The 21,384-nt window shown below is 37.3% G+C and overlaps 1 protein-coding gene across 1 annotated transcript in view; it reads right to left on the bottom strand.

Annotated features, from left to right (window-relative positions):
- Nucleotides 1–20,428, bottom strand: part of TRDN (triadin) — a 262,339-nt gene extending 241,911 nt beyond the window's left edge. The window contains 4 exon segments of the mRNA XM_067294583.1: nucleotides 4,552–4,606; nucleotides 9,348–9,508; nucleotides 19,433–19,591; nucleotides 20,425–20,428. Of these exon segments, the coding sequence (XP_067150684.1) occupies nucleotides 4,552–4,606; nucleotides 9,348–9,508; nucleotides 19,433–19,591; nucleotides 20,425–20,428 (379 nt within the window).
- Between the last annotated feature and the right edge of the window lie 956 nt (nucleotides 20,429–21,384).

The raw sequence follows: 21,384 nt of genomic DNA, 5'->3' as shown, positions 1-21,384 counted from the left end.
TTATATACATACATATATATACACACAGACACACATATATATATGTTTTTATATATATATGAATATATAAAATTTTAGGGGGGTATCTTCTCTTTTTCAATTAGAAAATCCAAGATTTAGCAGCGCAGAACACCTCTGTAGACACATTCAGTGTAGCTAAGTGATTTACTTACTGAAAAGTCTTCTATGTTTGATATTAATTTTGGACTAAGAATCTTGCTAATTTTCATTTTTAAGCAGGGTTCCCTAAAGATGGAGAACCTCCCAAGAGGCACCTCCACACAGCTTACCTGACACTTAACGGTGTTAATGCACACATTTTGGAAGACAAATAAAATTTCACGGATTTGCCTGATAACAATTACAAAATAAACAGTGTTTCCAACAAATCAGGTTAAGAATATCCAAAAAAACTAGTTGCTACCATCTGAATTAGGGCTGTCAGGCTAAGCCACCTGTTTTGGCAGTATTTGCTGCCAGAAGTGAATTATAAGTCCATCCACCTGATGACCAAAAAAACCACTCATAACCACATCAACTCTTTACTGTCGCTAACTGGACATGAGGCAAGAGCTGTAAGCAGTTTGACATAGTCCTGATTTGGATCCTCTGGGAGAAAATGTACAGTCTCTAATATTGCTTAATGCAGATCATCTTACAAATATTAACAATGAAGAATGGAAAATGAAAAGTACATCTTTCATACACTGAAACACCACATAACCTTGACAAGTGAAATAAAAATAACTTTCAGAATGCTGTTTAAAAACCTTCTTTTTTTGTTTTTATAGTGTCTTTATGAAATTTGGATAAACAGTAGAGTGACCCATACTATTAAAAAAGGTTAGCATGAAATTCCACTGAAAAATTCAATATTAAATTTGAAGAAGTTTGCATTTTAAACATCTCCCCTGTCTGACTGTGGTTGATAAAATATTGTTACGCATCTAAAATGTTATCTAAATATGAATGGTCAGGAAATATTAAAGTACATGAAATATTCATATTTTAGAACATATATTTATTGGCTAATACAATCGCCTTTCATTCCTGTGCATCTCTAGAGCACTTATTTCAGCAAAACTTTCACCGACTCCCCTGGAAGCTTATCTGAATAAGAATTGCAGTCCTGATAGCGTTTACCCTTCAATAACTTTATTTACTGTTCACAAACATTCTGTGCTCCTATGGAAAAATCAGGGTCACCCAGCTAAGCTCCCATATTCTGATCCAGGCAAATCTCCTATTATAAGGGACTATCAGAGATTTACCTGAGTAAAGACTGGAGGATGGAACCATGTGATTTTTCCCTTCTTGTATCATACTAATGGAACTGCCTAAGCAGTGTTGTTCTGCCTGTGAGACTAATGCTATTTTTAGAGGTGCACAAAGATCTAGCTTCAGTAACTAGTAGAAAGGCTAGTTACAGGAGTGAAAAAGAGGGGGGGGGAAAAAAGGAAAGAAAAGAAGAAAGCAATCCGACAAACAAAAGTAAATGACCCTGCAGTAAAAATGTTATTTTCTAAGAGCAATAAATCACATTGACACAGTAGCTCAATTACATTGTCAAAGTATATAACATTTTTGGTTAATTCTATTTGAAAATAGTTACGGTACCTTCTGCTGTAATCTCGGCCATAACGATGATGGTAAGAGATACTCTGTTAAAAAGGTCAAGGTATACTGTGACAGCTCAGATAATACTTCTGGGTTGCTGGCTCTTGCAGAAGTTGCAGAATGAAAAGGAGGGAGGTCCTTTGTTTTTTCTAATTCTGTTTCTTCTTCTTTTGTGCCCCTTCGAACTTTGTTTCCTCTGCAGACTCCTGCCCACCCAGAACAACCTAGGGCCTTCCAAAGGCAATGCATAAAGCTCAGTCCAAAGTATCAGCATCTAACAAAAATAGCCATGCCTCACAGTGAATCTTCTGCACGTTTTTTCTAACAACCTAAGCACTTTGCACACGATGAAAAAAAGGTAAAAATACCCAGCTTCAAATAGGACAGGAAAGCATGGAAACGCAGCAAAAAGCAAAAGAACTGGGAAAGAACTGTTTAGAGCTCCTGCAGCCTCTCTAGCATAATTCCAGTTCTTTAGAGTGTATGTCAGGAAACATGAAATATAGAGTTCAAAGTAACCTTATCCATCTCAGCTCAACTTTATTCTTAGCACACTCGGTGCTTAGCACATTCTTCCCTGCCTTATTTGGTTTGGGGAGGGTCCTATTAGGTTTACCACTAACTAAGGGGGAGGGTAAATTTAGGTAATTTTCTCCATTTTGATTCTTAGTCCCAATTACAGAGCCAATAAAGATGCCACTCTAAACCTGTAAAACTGGTAACTTTGGGGGGTTTGATTTTTTGGATCTTTTTTGATTTGTAATGATGACACATACCTGTGAAGTTCATCTAAGTATTAAAGATCACTGGTAAAAAAGTAAATAGTAATAGTTTACACATGCTATAGTAATAGTTTATATAATCTAAATGTGTCAAGGTAACATGAAAAAAATATTAAGAAGATCAGATTTTTTTTTCAGGTCTAATTTACAGAAAATGTCAAACTTGGTTAAAAAAGCTGAGGTTGTAAACAAAATTTTGTAAAAGTGAAAACAAGTAGACTTTAACCAATATTACAGCAAAAAAAATAATAATTTAAGCAACAATAATAAATGAAAAACATGAGCAATCTATTGATTGCATTGCTTGCAATTCCACAGTTGTAAGATTATTGCAAGTTTGAAAGTGAGATTAACTAAAAAGCGCCCTTGAGCCAGCATGCCTCTACATGAATGTCATCGTCACATGAAATCGGATGCCATCTTAAACAGTTCTGAGCAGGGAACCTATAGTCAGCTCTTCTCCACTACATGGGCTGGCATTTGCACTTCTCATCTTCCCCGCAGGAGATATAAGCAACTGGCTCTGCGGCAAAGTACAAGCAAGGGAATCTGTTTATCCAGTGCACAAGATGCAGAAGGGAAGACTCACTGAACAGAAGTTAACAGTCACCATTAGAATTTCTTTCTGCTGTAACCCACTTCAAATGCGCTGCATGACTGAAAATGTTAAAAATGGCTCTAATAGCCATTTTCTAGTCAAAGCTTAGAATCAGTACTCCATCCCTTTTCTCCTTCAGCTCTGTTGAACAAATCTTTTGCACTGACAACTCTGGCTGCTCCATGCTCAGTACTCAGTGCTGTTCTCTTTGTTCCCATAACCCTCCCTTTTTTCTTCTTTAGCCTAGGCCTGTCTTCCTGAGAAGATCCTCCTCATTGAAGCTGATGAGTACATTTTAGACAAAGCCTTATTCCTTCAAAAAATGCTGTTTTATGAATGCCTAAATGTTCTGTGGAATCATATGCACATCAATAAACAGCAGCCCACAATAGCTTAGCGGTTAGTAAACTGTAGTAAATTGTGTGATACTAAAGCAAAGTCCTAGTCTTTCTTAATTACTTCATTTTTTTCTGCTGGAGCATTTCCATTTTCCACGAACAATTAAATATTTTGGGTCATCTGTAGTTCCACAGCTAGGCTACTTGCTTGAGATGTGAGACATATCATCTCAGCTGATGCTGAACAGATCAAGCACAAAGCAATTCATTACCGTGAAGTCAGGATTGCTTTCACAGGTATTAATATACAAAGTGAAATGAAATAATAAGGCTCAGTTTGGGTATACAAGAGAAGAGAACTGGAGATAATACCCATGGATGAATTTTGTTTTTGCTTTTTGGCTATAAGGCAAGCTTCTGAGACCATGGACATCTCTGCTTGTTTAATTGTGTTTGTATGGTTTTCTGTCCCTCACTGTTTCCATTTTCAGCTCCTACCACCTGCCTTCTCGCCCTCATGCCTTACTTCCTTTGCTGCTATTTTTTGCTCAATCACCAATCATAGGCTGATACTCTGAAACTAAAATATAAGAGCAGAGGAAGTGAGAGAATCCAAGTGGACATCACTTTTCCACACATCAGTCCAGCGGCCAGAGAGAGAACTGCTTGCTAATCTCTGTATCCCTTGCAGATGCAACACATTCATTCTGGAAAGCAGGCTAAAGCTGTCATGTGCACAAATATCTTACAGCAGGCATAGCTCTAGGCAACCATATTGAGATTTACATAGCTCCCTCTTAAGGGGGCAAAGTCAGGGGAGCTGTGTGTCATATTTATTGGAGACAATCACAACCTTTGCAAAAATATGCCAGATTATGGTAAACAAGGTTCTGATTTTGTGTGCACGTGCATATATGTACCTTTACTTTGAACAATAAATGTCACTTTCAGAAAATTATAGAGTGTTATGCTTCTTCTTTAGGAGACTAAGGAAGGGAAGTTCCCCAAATTAGGTTTAGGGCTGGTTAGAAGTTTTGTTAAAATCTGAAGTCTAGCAGCTGACTCACTAGTCTATGAAATTCAGATTATGCAGAAAGCCAGCACAAAGTATATATAGCTCTTCATCCTACAGATTAAAGGTTAATTCCCTGGGTTAATTCCTTGACCTAGCTTACATATTGATTCTGACCCAGAATGCATATGAGTGGGAGCCTACCCTGTCTAACTGGATGGAAATTTTGACTCTTTTTGTAAAACGTCCTTTCTCTGTCCTTCATATTATAAAAGACAAAAATAATGAAAAATTAAAAACTTTCTTTGATTCTTTGAAGAGATATCCAGACCTAGACACACACACAATTTCTCCTCATTTTCTTCACATCAGGTCTCAGGCATGATATAAAAACGCTCTTGGCTCTGTTCTTCAAGCAAGCAACAGGTATTCTCTTCCCACCCACAGAAGCTACATCTTAAATGAACTGCTCCAGGATCAGATCTCAGATTCAGTGATAATGGAGAGAGTTATAACAGAAGGTTAATTTTCCCTCCTCATACAAGATTTCTGAGCTATACAAGTCAGTTGAAAGATAATAAAATGAATGTTCTCTTTACTCTCTACCTGCCTGGATAGAGAAAAATTAGCAATCTTGTAGAAAAGAAAAATCTGAACAGAAGAGTAAAAAAGGGCTTTATGCTACTACAGCTGTCTGCATGTGACCATGTGCCTTGATCTCAGGTAATGTTTCATTTAAGTGAGAGTCTTAACTAAAAATTCAAGGAAAAGCAATAACTTGAACATTTTATTTTAGGAAAAAGTCATAGATTTACTATTTGATAAGCTCTACTACTAACTCCCACTTTTAAATGACAAGTTGTGTTGTTCAAATAATCAGAGTAGGTGTACACAAATTCTTTATGAGCTGATTTCTGGGTTGCCATGATGATATTGTTAAAAAGGGAATAAAGAAAGACAATAGATCACATTAAATTACTAGGTAATGAGAGGAGAGACTTTCATACTGATTCAAGGAAATATTTGAGGAACAGAGTAAAACCGTCTGTCAATAAGAAAATGCAGAACAATGTTTGAAGTTATCTGCGAACACATTGCTGAGGAATTCTAGGAGTTCAGTCTTACAAAATCAAACTAAGCAAAAGAAAAGGGCTTTGTATCTCAGTGCATGCTCAGCAACACAGCAGGGTCAAGGAAAGGAATCTTAACCTTAATTCTGATATAGCTGATGAATCCTGGGAGTATATTGTTATCAGAAAACACCCAGTAATCAACTGGTATGAACTGAATATAGGATGGAGGTATAAAGCTAGGTGAATGATACCCAATCTGTGGATACTGGTGAAAGTAAAAATGCAGGCAGAAACAAAGAGGGGATTATAGTGATGTCTGTCACTGAGCTATGAGATACATATAAAAAAAATACTAGTATTTGTTTGGTGCATTGACTGGTTTCCACTGAACATAATATTTCCCCCTCCTTTTTTTTAGTTCAGGAATGCTGTTACATATAGATGTGACTTTTGTTAAGTTCCACTGGTAAGATCGTATGTTCTTCAGTAGGAATAGGAGCAGAAATTCAGATTTTGGTGCCCATGAAGCCTGCTCAGTCACAGATATAGTTCTTGTGACCTGCTATGTACCTTTACACACTCTGAAATAATTCTCTTCCATTCAGGCTGAAATGTAATGAATAGCATGTGCAAGATTTTTGGCATCACCATGACCAGAGTAAGGCATACTCACAGTACAGGTAGACCTAAACAAGACCTAAGTATCGTTTCTGATTTAGATTGAAACTTGACACAGGTTTAAATATTTTCATAAATCAGTCTGCATCATTTTTCACTGAGAGAGTTACATACATAGCACCTTTAAAAATTTTCTTCTTTAAAGTGTAGGAGAGAGTTAGTTAAAACTGTGTGGTAGATTTAATGTGAACTATTGACAGATGAATGTAGAATACAATTAAGAAGCCCTGTCTCTGTAGACAGACCAGTCTGAATTCAAATCAGCCTCTGCCTGGGGACAGCTGACAAGCACACTAGGGTCATATCACGCTGACACTCTGAGCTCATTAAGGGACATCTGATAGGTTAGGTTTCACAAAAAGAAATTACTTTAAAGCTACATGATGGAAAGTTAGCAGATATGAAGGAAAATATCTATTATACTAACTATTCCATCTCACTATAGACAATACCCCCAATTAGACATTATGCTGCAAAATTGCTGATGACACCTCAGCCTGGATGTATGATTCAATTATGAACCATTTTTAATATCAGAAGACCCACCGATTGTAAAACTATTTGAATCCCAGGAAGCAAGGATGTTACAAGATTCCCTACTCTGTCTTCTTGTAAGCTGACTGAGAAGAGGGTCAAAGGAGGGAAATTAGACTACAGCAGACCCTTTGCTTAGGAGTGTTTTTTCAATTTTATTTGCTCTAACTGTACTCAATATTACTATGAGCTAGGTTCAGGGAGGGCATCTATTACAGCATATCAATGTAGACTGTATTTGTATGAGCTTTAGCAGTTCTGTATCACATAATGTTCCTTTAACCTGTTTTATTCTTGCTGTTCTTAACTAGTATTGTTTTATTACAATCCTTGTGAATTTACATTCATATCTGGGAAACTTCTCAGAGGCAGTCTTACAGATAACCTCCATGATAACAAAGAAGGGATATCCGGATCCAACCCTTTTTAGGAAGCAATGACAAAAAGTGCACGTTAATTGTCTTTTCCCTCAGGACAAGCTGTGTCCAAGGTTAACGGTGTACATAACATAACAAGTAGCCAGCTAGTTAGTAGAGACATGGGTGGGCTCTGACATAACATTAATTACCTCATCCAGAAATATTGACTGAGATCTGTTCTAATATCCTAATGAACCTGGTGTACTGGCTGGCCAAAATGTTCTTTCAAAGAAAGACAACTGTACACTCTGTGACAAAGTTTTGCTTGAGAACAGGAAATTTTTTTGTTAAAAAATGACTGCTTGTTCAAAATTTTATTTAAACCAAGTTTCTCTGATGAACTCACAGGACTCAGAAATATGTCACACAAAAGACGTAGCAAAATATCTGAGCTGTTTCTGAACTTCAAATTGCAGACCTAGTTCCAAATTTTCACTGATGTATGTTTAAGTTTGTCTCCCAGTCTCTCTCTCAAAAACAATTTCAATAGAAATCAGCATATAAAATAAAATTCAGCTATACTACGTAGTAGAGCATCCTGCCATAAACAGAAGAAAAGAAAAGCAATTTTGGAGAAAAGCCTGATTGCACCTATGTTAAAAGGCAAAGACAAATACATATTCTCATGCCAAAAACTTTCGAAAAAATATGGGATCAAATTAGCGCTCCAAGTATCTTCACTAGTAAGAACCCTCTTTGGGACATTGGAAACTATCTGCTGGGTCTGATCTTCATAACCAAAGGGAAACCTCATCTTTTTTTCCATTTTATGACTCATCTTTCTGCTTGATATTTTATGTTATGTATCGTGTGCTCTTAGGCACTGTGGAACTCCCACAGTCACATTAGCAAAGGATTCCTCTCATAACTAATACCAGTCAAAACCTCAGGAGGTCCTTCTGGATTTTGGCTCTTGCCAAGGTCTTTCTGCAAACAGATAGTCTGGATCAAGGCATGGTGATATAAAAACCATTTCCAAGCTAAGCACCGTTTGCTTGGAAAAACAACAGCAGTGTAGAAATAGGCTTAGACAAAAAAAGGTTATAAGTCTCAGTCCTTGCTTGCAACTTTAGGTAGGCCTTCTTATCCTAGACATTCCCTAGGTGGTATGGACAGTATCTCTAAGAGTGTTCCTGTAGATAGCGTGCCTCTGCTGTACTTTTTTTAATGTCTTTTTTCTTTTTTTTTTCTTTTTTAACCATTCCAAGGTTTCTCTTTGCCCTGGGACATCAGAATCTGGTTGAGTTATACATTTCCACAGATGGGATAGATATCAGCTCCTGTCAGTGAATTCACGATTATGTCCAACTGAAAATCATTCTTCAAATACTAAAATATGAAAGGCTCCAGACTGAATTAACCCTTTGTGTGCCAAAAAGTCAGTCACCCACCCAGCAATACACAAACCTAAGATGCAAAATACTTGGGAAATACTGGCATCTGTTATTTGTCATAAGTGTATAGAGAGGCAGATACAGGAAAAAGGAGAAAAAATATAAAGCAGGCAAAATATTTCAGCAGTATCAGCTATAGGAAAGAAATTACATGACAGCAACCAGATTTCTGAAAAGGTAGAGTTTAAAAGGAAAAATATGCTTGTTTTAACAATAGCTACAATTTTTCTTTCCATTTCTTTCTTTCTGCCTCATGCTAGCCATGGTCTAGGACTGATCAAAGTCAGAATTGCAGATGAAGAACCCGCTTTATTATTATTATTATTATTATTATTATTATGATCATTATTAAAAGAAATCTAAACAGGGAGCTTTTCATTAGGCAATTTAGTCTCTTTATAGAGTATGAGTGGAATGAAAGAATTAGTAAATTCAAACTTGTCAGTGCTGACAGCTGCAACTGCACTGAAAAAGTTTGTGCAAAAAATGAAGGATCTTTTAAAAAAAGAAATCAGTTTGAGCATTAATGTCTTTACCACTCAGCATAGCAGATATATTAATTTTCCTTGAATAGTACATCACCATTTGTCACTGTCGATCTTATTAGATTCCTGTCCAAGCTCCAACATATGTCCAAAGTCAACTTTCTAATGCAAACCATAAAGAATATTTGTCTGTAAAGCAGTTATTGAAAAGACTTGCTGCTTCTTCCTTACTCCTCCCCCCATCTCCCTGAAATAGTAGAAAACAAATGCAGAAGGGTGCAACAGTCCTAAAGGGACAGTTCAGCCAAATTCAACCAAATGAATTTTTCCAAATTCACAGTTTAAAGGAAAATAAAAATATTACCCCGGAGACAGAGAGTCGGAGATCCTCAGCGACGGCCACAGAGCTCAGAATGCAAGGCAAGGACATTGGGGACTTTTGGAAGCTCACGGCTGCATTCCCAGGGTCTGAGGAAATTGTGTGCAACTCTGGTACAACTGGCACAAACTACAGCTGCCAAGGACCTGTTGGCAGTTGTTCCCTGTGGGGTGAAGGCTGTACAGCCACAAGCAGCAGCCTAGTACATTCAACCATTGTGCCACTGTTAAAACAATCCAGACTGGGACATAAATGTTTTCAGTGTAAGGGGGATTTGGCCTGGAGGTAAAGGATTTTGTTTGAGATAATTTTATGGGTCTTGCAAAGAATCATATCTTTAATTGTGTATTTTAATTTCCTAGACACTTTTTGAAGTGTGCATTTCGGTATAAAATGCCATTTTATATCCCTGGTGTCTTAAAGATTTTCTTTCTCTGATTGCTTGTAGTTCTTCCTCTTTCCTCAGCTAGCAGGACAGTTAACACATCTGCTCAAACTCATGAGTAGTGAAAGGTTTTGTGAAACAACTGTACCTTGAATATTTGGATTGCACTTCATCTAACAGTGCTACTTTATAATGATCAAGGAAAAGTCATGTTTCTTTTACTTAGATGACAGCTGACTGCGGGGGCGGGGGGTCAATTCGAAGTAGAAAGTTAACTAGGGTTTTACTTAATTTCTGTGGAGGGAAGATTTAACAATACTCCTATGCACCACATTTCAGAGCAACAAAAAAAATGTTGTCTGTCTACTCTACAGATAAGAAACAAAGCACGACAGCTGTGGGAAAGCAACTCTGTGGCTCAGCTGCAATAATAACAGAAGCAACACAGCATCAAGACTACACAAACTCAGGGCTAGAAGTACATCCAGCCAGAACATGTGTTTTTCACACATCACCAAATTCAAGCTAATGTTTGGGATCATGAATATAGCCTATATACTGCAAAAAGGTGCTCAATGTAAATGTAGGTACTGTGCAGTCCTGGGGGCAGTAACGTACTCAGGCAGAACAGGGCAAACAGTGAAATGTGTATGTCACAGTCCAGGTTACAGATCACGCTACCACCTTAACTATCTGATTTGACAAGCCTACTCTGAACGTCATCACCCTACTTCCTCTACAACACTCATCAGATGAGTCCTTTTTGCCTCACTCTTTCCATCAGTACTTTCCTCTTCTTATTTAAAAAGCACCTGCGTATTTGCCCAGTTGTGCTCGGCAGGAATCAGCAGGGTCTTATAGGCTTTTTAAATCACTCAGACTAATGTTCCCAGTTGTGATCCACTAACATAAGTGTCCGTGGAAATAAATTTGCTCCTATTCTTTTTTTCCTCATAAAAGACTTCAGTCAACATATATTAGGAAGACAGCAAAAGCTCTTTTGCCTTGCCTAGACATGCAAGGCATATCAACTCTTTCATTGGTGTCAAAAGAAGTGGAGGATCAGCCACTTAAAGCTGGTGTTCCTGAAGTAAATTCATGTCTTGAACAGTCTGGGTTTTTTTCAAGAGATTAATTTAAACACACCTGTCACTCTTACATGCAAGGCAGTTGGAGGATATTAATATTCTCTTGAATTATTTAAAAGATATGACTAATGTTTCATGTACTATAAGACTGTTATCTGCAAAAATAACATCTGTGTCAGTCATTGCTGGGCAGTGAGGATTTCATTGCTAGCATTTATGAGAATCTCTGAATCCAGGGTGCAAGGGATTTCATCAGGTTACAAGCTCTTCTTCACCTTCAGGTGTAAAACCCAACTTACAGATTCTTTCACATTATTCCTTTTGATCAGGATGAGTCAGACAATGGTATGGAGGTTCCTTCCTGAATAGAAACTCATATAAAAAGATATAAATATATATATATTATATATATATAATATAAAAATATTTCAGAAAGATTCTGATAAACTATTTATTTTCACTGCCAAAGACTATGTTCTAGATAAGTTAGTCTGATGTGATTTAAGTCTTCTCTCAAGAAAGCAGAAATTGATCCTACAAAATTTTCATCTGAGTCCCGAAGAAGAGCAATAGTACCCAAAGTAATAGCTCAAGGAACTGAACTAAGTACATTCTTGAAAGGCACTAAGAAAAAAAAAAAAAGGAGAAAGAAAAAACTCTTGCAGTTTATGCTAGATAAATCCACCTTTTGGCAGTGGTAATGTTGCCAGGTACGTATAAAAGACAGTCTTCATTTGTACACTAGCAGTGAATCATCATTGGGAGGAAAAATAAAGAGGACATTATAAAGTGTGAAAAACAAATTCTATTTCCTTCAGTTATGGAAAAGCGCACCTGTCTCCCATGATATGTGTGTGATGCCACATGCAGAATGCCTGGCTATGGAAGTTATTTCTGGTAATTATCAGTTCTGTTTGGAGAGGCAATTCATGAAAGAGATTGTTTCTGCATTCTTCTGCTTCCGAATGGGACAGCACCAGAGTAACAAATTACGCACCCCTTTAAAAGTTTAACCATCTCAGTGATTCATCAAACCAAAGTCATCCACGAAGTACAAGAATATTTCAAAGAAAACAGTTTCCTTCCTGCTACAGCATGCATGAAATAAGCTTTTTATCACCTGTTACTCATGCATTACAAAAGGGGTCCTGGCCAAAGCCTTTCAATTAGAGTCTAATTTTCAGTGTTGAGATTATCAGTTAAAGCAAATGAGAACTACAGGAAATTTTAAAAATAAAATGCAAGTTATGTACTCATATTGCATTTATAGTTTTATCACATACGCAATCAATGATTGCAAATGTAAGAATTTAATTGATGGCATGTATATGTTATGTTTGTACTGAAAAACAATCATTTTATTAAATGGTTTAAATTTTCAGTTACTTCATAAAATATCTTTCCGTAATCTCACAGTTACAGAGAATTTGAATCAGCTTATGGAATGAATGCATGAATGAATGTTTAGTAGTAGCCACATGTTTTGCAGAAGGTCTAGACTTTGATTATTTGATATTTTCCATGTAAAAGGACATGTAATTTTTCTATTACATTTAGTTGTGAACCTTGCTGTCTCTGTAAAAGTGGAATTTATTTCCATAATCGAGACTATCAAGACATTGGTGCTCTGACTTCAGTTTATTTATATAAACTTCGTATCTGTTTGTTTTACACTTTGGACCATTCCCATTACACTGTACAAAATCCTGTTTTCCACACACAGCAGAGTGTTAGCTAGTAGCCTCACACAGTGACAGAAGCATATCTCATCATAGTCACCGATAGGAATGAACTTCAATGTGTGAGATACATTTCCCCCTACACACATCAAATACATTTCCATGGAATTTCTAAAGAAGATTCAGTTTTCATAGTAATTTTACGCTAATCATTTTCATTTAGGTCTTGGCTAGATCCCAGGACATTGCATACAGCCAACACCTAAGCCTTGGTTAACTGTGGGGATGGGAGCAGTTACAATACTCCAAGTTCATCTGCCTGACTGTCTAGTCAGAGCATTAGATCATGCATGCTGTTAAAGTCCAGGCTGAGAGGACTCCTGAAAACTTCTGCTGGCAACTTCTGGACTGCCTGGGACACACTGCCTTGTGATGGCTAGCTGTGTAGGATTCGGGCTATGTAAATCTAGAGTCAAAACAGTGGAAAATTCTGGAACTCCAGAGTTCAGGCAGGGGCCCAAAGGTAGGAGCGTATATAGCCTCAGCTGGAATAGTAGAAGCGTTGTGGTTCCTGGGTCTGTATAAGACATGGGGCTACAAGTGCCTGAAAGAGCAGATCTACTGCTACAGTAGAGTTGGGAGAGGCACAGTGAGTATCTAGAGCTGGTCATCTCGCTTTCTAGATTTGTGCTAACCTCCACCAGAGCAAGAATTTGAAATAAATGCACCTTGGGGACAAGTAGTAGATAGATATGAGTATGTCAAACAATTTATGAATGAAAAGTTCTGATCCAAGTGCATTCCCATGCCCCTGTCTTGAGAACTGTTTTCAGCCATATTTTCAGATTAGACAGCAAATTATGTCCATAACTCAAAAGAAGAGGTCAAGTACCTCATTTGGATGCGTCTCACTCAGTTAATGTACTTTCTGCATTTCAACTAGGGCAACTGCTGCTGTGCCAAAGGCATCTGAAATGAAATATTAAGATGTGATATTTACATTACTGTTTTATAAACCTTTGCAAGAACCTGGAATCCAGTGTAAGAAGTTTACACCTGTGACCACCTACTGTGTCTGTTGCTCAACACCAAAATAACTTAGGGAGTATTCATCTGTCACTATTAGAAAGTAATAAAACAGGACTATAAAAATGTAAGCTCACCATGAGAATTTTAAATACTTTGACACATTTTTACAAAAAAAAAAACCACTTAAAAGCTATTTTTCAAGTGATTAACATTGATTAATTCACCACTATAAAGATTATTTGCATAATTTTGGGGATGTATAATTAACACAGTGATTTGTATGAACACTTTAGTCTTGAAAGAGTCTTTAAAGGTTCTCCTTTCAAATCAAGCTGCTATTTTTGCATTCACAGCCAGTAGAGCAAAATTAAAAATATATGGCTTGTTCTTTATACTGTCCACATTTATTTTATGTAGAGAATACAAACGCAAATTTTGAGGCTGTTCAGGGTGAGCCAGCAGTGACAGAAATTCTGTGCCTGAGTGTTCTGACAGCTACATAATATAGTGTCATTAAGGTGGAGGAATTCCAGTCGCAATTGCAATTTTACTGGTTGTTAACAACAGATGACTGCTGTTAGCACCTGATCACTAGCCTACCTCACACACTGCTGAGAGAAAACCCAGCTAAGTTCATAACTAAAGAACCAAACTCAGTTGTACTAGAAAATATGCTTAGAAAGCATGAGTGACAAAAAGCAAAACCAAAAGAACGTGACACACATACAGTACGGATATGCAGGATATGCAAGAGGAGGCTGGCACTCTTATTTTCTCCCTGGCAATTCTGATCTTGGACAAAGGCAAAGAAAATGCAGAATTCGGAATTTTCTGTGTTATCTACCTATCCCTTTAAGATAATCTAAAGTTAGAGCCCTGTGTTCCCTACAGTGTCCAAGGAAAGCTCTCTCTGGAACACAGCACCTCCTTCTATTGCTTTCTATGTTTAATCTTTGACTGCTGTGAAGCTCACACACTAATTTTACAAAGAGACAATGTTCTAAAGAATATCCTAATAAAAAGGGGAGCAAAGCTATTGCATGAATTCAGCACAGTGGAGAAATAAACTGGCTGCCCATATCCTCCAAGGAAGTACCATAAGAAAGGCAGGAAAGAGGATACTTGACATGAGCATGATTCTACTGCTGCTGAAAAAAATTGACCTGTAGCCAAAATACCAGTTCTTTGGTCAGATTTTAGCAATAAAACCCAGCTAATTCACTGATTAATATCTAAACTACATCTCTTTCCTGGCAAATTTTAAAACCTTCTTCTTATTCTGGAAGATCAAAAAGTCTATTATCACTATTCTTGGTGACTTGTCAGCAGAAGGATTTGCCTTTTTAATGCAAAAACAAGCGCACTGATACTTGTTGTAAAGGTTTCCTTTAAAAGTTATTTAAAAAATGACAGCCTCTTTTCTCTTTCATTTCCCTCTGGAAAACCTAGCATTCACAAATTTGATCTTTCGTCTTCCAGATTTTCAAACATCTCCTGAATCTTCATAACATCAGATTGATTCTGTCATTGAGTTTGATATGAAGTTTCTCACTCCTTGTTATCCCTATTTCAGTATTCTAGCTCAGAATCCCTTGCACTTATCATTTATTCCTTTAGCTTTAGAAATCATCTGACAAAAGAAACACTGGAACAAAATATCCCTCTAAGATTTCTCGTGCAGCTGCCACTGTCCTGCTCTGGCAGGCTGGCAAGCAATTCTACCTGATTCTACAGACCTGCTACATCTTGCCCTGAGAGGTTTTAACCTTGCTTGTTTAAGAGCACTAGCAATGGTGGCAGTTAATATCTGTGAAGAACTGTCGGCCTACTACAATTCTGAGCCCTGTTAATCCAGTGAAAGCCCTCTAAGTACTACCCAGAGCAATATATTTCCTTAGCCATAGGAGAACAGCCCTTGATTCTTCAGGTGGATTCCTATAAACATAGCCTGACAAATAACAGAGGATTGCTTTGTCTTGCAAGGACCATCAGAAATAAGCAATGCAATTACCCTAAGCATGGTTGCTTAGGCAGAAGATGACCAGCATGACACAAAAATGTCTCATAGTAACAAGCATGACACAACTGTTCTGCAAAAGAAGTATGTGGTGGTGGGGTCTCTCAGGTCTACAGCCATCAATAGTCAGGCTAAGCTAACATTTTCTTGGTGGCAAAGGGATGCCACCCTGGACATATTAATTTCATCCAGTTCATTCGGCCTCTATCAGCAAAACTGCCACTGCAGACATTCACCATATTCAGGCAACACTAGTCACAGGCCTTTTCTCCCCATGGATATCTCCAGGCTACTGTTTCTTACCACACAGAGCCTCCTTATGTCTCCTGATGCAGGCCTTTTTATAACTTCATCACTATATTGGGGAAGCCACAGCCAATTACTGACAAACAGCTTTTCTCTGGATGACCACAGTACCAGGTAAGGAGCTATCAGCTCCACTACAGTATCTTTACGGTACAGTATTCTCAAATGGAGACCATAGTTTCTTCAGTGACTTTAGAAACTTCAATAACTGTTGGAGCCATAAGGTTGAATATAGACAAGGCCCAAAACCACAGGCCACAAAACACCAGTTCTTCCAATTTCCAGGTTTGTCTCTTTTAGACAAAGAAAATTATGGGGCTAGGAATTCCTTCAGCCCTTTGAGACCTTGACTGTCTTCTCACACTTACCTGCTTACAGCTGGTTAAGTAGCTTGCCTAATTTATGAGACAGTTGCATCAGTCTTTCTGCTTTTTATTTGAGTGATTCAAAACACTCACCTCAGTGCTTCCTGTCAAATCTCCTTAAGGAATAAAACATAGAATGCAAGATACGGTCATCTCTGAATTTCAAATTTGTGCCTGAAGTGGAGATTAAGAACTAAACAAAAGATGGAGTAAAATATAAAATAAAATAAAATAAAATAAAGAAAATTAACAAAGGAAGGAAAGATTTATCAGTCTGAATCAAGTTTTGGAGAAGGGATGGTCAGTGTTGGGGACTAGCAAAAAATTCCACAGAAAAGGTTTCTTATAACACCACTAGCCAGCTGTACAAAACTATGCTAGTCTTTCATTGCAAGGAATTAAATACAGTCCAAAAATGAAATGTATAATATTTTGCATATTAATTTAACTGTACCTCACAAAGGGACCTATGAACCTAAGTCCTGCTCTCCCTATAAAGAGCTAAAAATATATCAGTTTTTAACTTTAATGTGGATGAGTAGTGCTGTTAATGTACCTGCGTCACACATAATTGTGTCATCAAACACTTGTTTGGAAGGATGTAGAAAAGCTTTCATGAGAACTGTGATAAATGGAAATATTCCCTTCAAAAATAGTCCTGTGACTTTGTCCTCCATTTAAAGCCTTTTCTCAGGATTCCAGATTCTAGTCCAGTGTAGGGCTCAAATTATTCTTATGACTCAGAATATCTGAAGAATACATGAAGACTCCTCTAATATTGACAAGGTTTCTTTTATAACTTGTGTTAATTATTTTTGTATTTTACCTACTGCTGAAATCACTGAAGATTTCAACTTGACATGCGTTTCTTTGCACCAGGTTAAAATGAGTTCATGAATCTGACTTACTTCTGCTGTATTTCTTCCTAAAATCTTTATTTCTCTCTCTCTGCTTTAAATATGCACAGACTGCTTGGCTGAAACTGTCTTGGGATATCTGAGAACTGAATGTAAAAAATTATATTAATTCTCACTGACTAAAAAATCAGTCAGAGGGTTCTCCTACCCTCTATCCACATTAGCCTTTAGTGGTGTAGAAGCTGATTGAACTTATAGATAAGGTATCTTTATCTTATTTTTTTATTAAAACTATTTTTACTGCCACTAAAAAGGAACCAAAAAGTTACATGGAATGAAAATGAAACTTTGAAGACAAAGGATTAGTTCTTAGTAGTCTCTTGTCAGGTCACTGTTGTTTAGTTGCTGTTGACTCAAACGCTATTCCCCGAAAGGGGTTTGTTTGTTACCTTTGTATTCCACTAAGCCTAAACCCAGAAGGACAGTGTTTACTATTTCTGTGGATAAGTGGGTTTTGTCACTCTGCAATAGAGTGCTCACTTCTGTACCTAACTCTTCAAAGATGAGAGAAGTACATAGGTCACAGGCAGTGGAAACTCTCATCTTCAGCAAAGAAGAAAACAGAGAAAATTATATACTCCTGCAAAAGTTACTTAGGAAAAATCAAATATATCTTTAAGTTGTATTTCAATGGAGCAACCTCCAGGGTTAAAATCTGATTTAAGGATAGGTTTCTGGACCTGACTATGGACAAGAATAGTCTTAGAAAATTTGGCTGACAGATGCAAGCATGGAAGCATTACAAGAGACCAAGCTGGTGTTAAAGCACTGCCCACATGGCCACACTTTCTTGCATAGTTTGGTGTTCTTGTGTTTGCAGCCTAGTTTTTTGCTCCTTCAATAGTGAAAGAAAACACGCTTCTAGCCTCATTCAAATGCCATGCATGTGGATGCTTTCTCCCAGCTGTTTCTCCATTGCAAGGAGTGATACAGCTCTCTAACTGCTGGATGATCAATTCATCAATTCATTTCAAATGATGTACACCAGTTTTCACTTTGCCCTAAGAGGAGGTACTTACAGATCAAGAGGAATGCACTTTCCCTGATCTCATTAAAGTTTAGAGTTATAGAGCACATCATCAAGCTATACTCTACAACTAGACTTCCACAGATTTAAAGAAAGACTTTAAAGAAGGTAGACATCATTTATTTCACTTTCTAATCCCTAGAGAAAGTAAAGCAGCAGCAACAATCACACACTTCATGGCATTTATTGTTGGGAATGTCTCTAGAAAGGAGTAGATAAATACAATTTCTTAAAAGTTATTAAAGTCAGATTGTAGGAAAGTGCAGTTTTAGAAAACAGTGGGAGATATCAACAGGAAACGTGATAAGAGGGAGCAATGGGAATTCATTTTGGAGGGAAGCTGCTATATCCTCCATCTGCACTTCCATTAGGGAAAACCATTTTAAAGTTGTTTGCTACATGTAAACAACACATCCAGAGGTTCTGTGAATACTGGCTAGGAAAGATGGTTAGAACTTGTTAGGGTGGTAAAAGGAGAAGAGTTTATGGTGCCTCATATACCGTATGAGAGTCCAAGTGTTATTCTAAAGTCAACCCTTTTGCATCCTGAATTAGATTATAAATTTTATTTCCACTGGGCATTCCTCATGATATTTTTAGCTTTTCTAGTAAGAGATGATAACAGCTTGAGTAATAAGAAATTCATTTCTCATGTATTAGTGACTACCAGATGTTCAGTTCTAGGCAGAAAAGCAATGGTAGAGATTAAAAAGCTCCACTGAACTTCAAGCACCCTGATTTCTCTTGTTCTGCCTGAGTGTCATTATTCCATTAAGAGACTTCTAAGATATACTACTTAGGCAGCAAAGAATAGGAAATACCTTATGTAGTGTTTACTAAAATACATTTGATATTTATTTCAGTCTAGCCACTTAGAAAGAGTATACGTTTTGGATTGCTTTTTGGGTATGCAAGCACAGCGGATATAAAACAGAGAATTTTTGTTCTTGTTCCCATAATATTAAAGAATTATATCAGAACTGCATTCTTTCCCTATTTTTTGCCCAGATAATGGTTGATGTAAAATTTTTTGTTAGTTACTATACCTTCAGTCCCAAGAGAACCCTGTCCTTACATCCTGAAGGAGCAGAAATCAGTCTAAAGAAAAGGTAAAGGGAGGCTGAATATTTTGTTATGAATGAGACGAATATCTGTATCAGGTTGTTTCAGAGCTCCAAACTCTGCGAATATTTCAGTACTGAACATTTTTTCTATGTTAGATCGAAATCATACATATTTTCCATTTGCTTCCATCAAAACTAAAATACTGAAGAAGTGTTAGCCTTAAGTAAATGAGCACATTTATTTACTTGCCCTGCCTGGGGCTGCATCAGGGACTGCATCACTGTTTCTCTTCTCTGCCAGTTCAGTTTCACACTGCTGGTACAAAGAGTTTGCTGGTGGAGACAGAATTTGGTCAAAGTAGATGTTACTGGCCATTAACAGCTGCTCGTTGTCTTGCACACAGACTAGTGATATAGAGAAAAAGGGGTAGGGCTTTTTAACTCCACCTTCATAGATATGCAGTACAGCTCATGACTAAGCCCTTGCAAGAAGAACAGCTTTTACTAGACACATTCAAAGTTCTCCAGTGAATGGGAAATCTGGGAGAGACAGGCACAGGTGACTTGTTTTCTCTGTTTTGAGCCACAGGTAGGAGAAGCGTAACATAAAGTGGTAATACTCAATTAGTAGGGTCAATACTGTGGAGCCATAGCAGATAGCTTGATACTGAGTGGTTCTTGGTCAGTCCAAAAGCAGCGGAAAGTGACTGAATTTACAAAATAGTGTCACCTGACCTCCTGGTTATAATAAGCATCAGTATCCAGGAAATGCTACAGGAGCCTGAGAAGAGAGAATTTGCACTCCTCAGTGACCATATTCCACATTATAATATAACAACACTAGTTCTCTTTCCTAGGTCTAATTATTAGAAATGGTATGGAATTAAGAACTAGATGCCAAATTCTGAAGAAGACTTTGAACATCTTTAAGAGATGCACAGCAACTCTGTTTCTGATTACATACCAGTCTGGGGACTTGCACTGCCAACAAATAAGCCTCTGAATACCTTAAACAATCCTAGAGATAGCCTGAAATGACATCTGCCCATGCCCAGTGATCCCCTTCATGGGTAATGCCATGGCCCAGATCAATCACATGCCTGCCACAGCCTGTCTGCCTTTGCCCCCAGCATACCTCAGGACTGCTGTAAAGGTTGTAAAAAACCTGTCTGCTGCTGTTTTCCTCAGTTACTGAGTCACAGGAATTATTCTCAGCCTGGAGTTTTCAGAGACCTTACGCATTACTCTAGCCTCAGTCTCTACCTCCAAACACAGGAACCAAAGTTGGGGTGCAAATAGCTAAGATCTATTTTTCTTCTGTCTTGTTTTTTTTGATCATGTCTTTTTTTTTTAATACATAAAAGAAATAATGTTCACAGCACTGAAGCATGCTACTTTTGCCATCATTAAATATGGTAGTTTAGCTGTCTCATGTTAATTCCTATTTATTCATGCATTGACCCTTCTCATGAACAATTAACATTAAATAAAGCCAAGTAAAATACAAGGTAAAATGGATGCAAATCTGGAAAAACATTTGGAAATGTCCAAATGAGAATGCAAGAAAAGAAAATGCAAGATAGCTTTTAGGAAACACCCTTAAATTTAAATTCAGAAAAGGAAAAATACTTAAGCAATGAGACACAACAGGGAGTGTGATTATCACATGAGAATAACTCCCCCAGGCCTTCCCAATGATTTTCAATCCACACTATAAATAGCATCACAGTAAATGCTAATGGTTGAGTTTCATGTTCATTTTTTGTTGTTATCATTGTGCAGATCTTAAGGGATGCATTCCTGACAAAACCCATCATGCCCTTCTGCAAAATGAGCAGAATTTTGGATGTGAGTCTGAACAATAGGTTTTACAGAGAAAAATGTTAATTTTTTAAACAAATCTTGAAATAAGAGGAGTTTAGAATTGGTATTGCAGAAAATCTCATACCTTCTTTCATATACAAAGTGAAAAAAATGTATTTCCGTCTCTGAATTATATTTATGAGAATACCAGAACTCTAATAATAATAATCATGTTCCATTAGTGTTTATATTTTGTAACCCAGATTACAAAAGAACACTGTGTGACAGCGGGAAAGAATATAGATTAAAAATGTGTTAAACAGGAACTCACTGGGCTGTCTATGGGCTTTGGGAGTTCTTGAATCAAGAAAAATAAGTGAGGTTTCAATCAACTT

The sequence above is a fragment of the Apteryx mantelli genome, chromosome 3 (genome assembly GCF_036417845.1).
Source record: "Apteryx mantelli isolate bAptMan1 chromosome 3, bAptMan1.hap1, whole genome shotgun sequence".
In the NCBI taxonomy this organism is placed as follows: domain Eukaryota; kingdom Metazoa; phylum Chordata; class Aves; order Apterygiformes; family Apterygidae; genus Apteryx; species Apteryx mantelli.
Note: the sequence above shows the minus strand (reverse complement) of the source record. Positions and strands in the feature narration are given on the sequence as shown.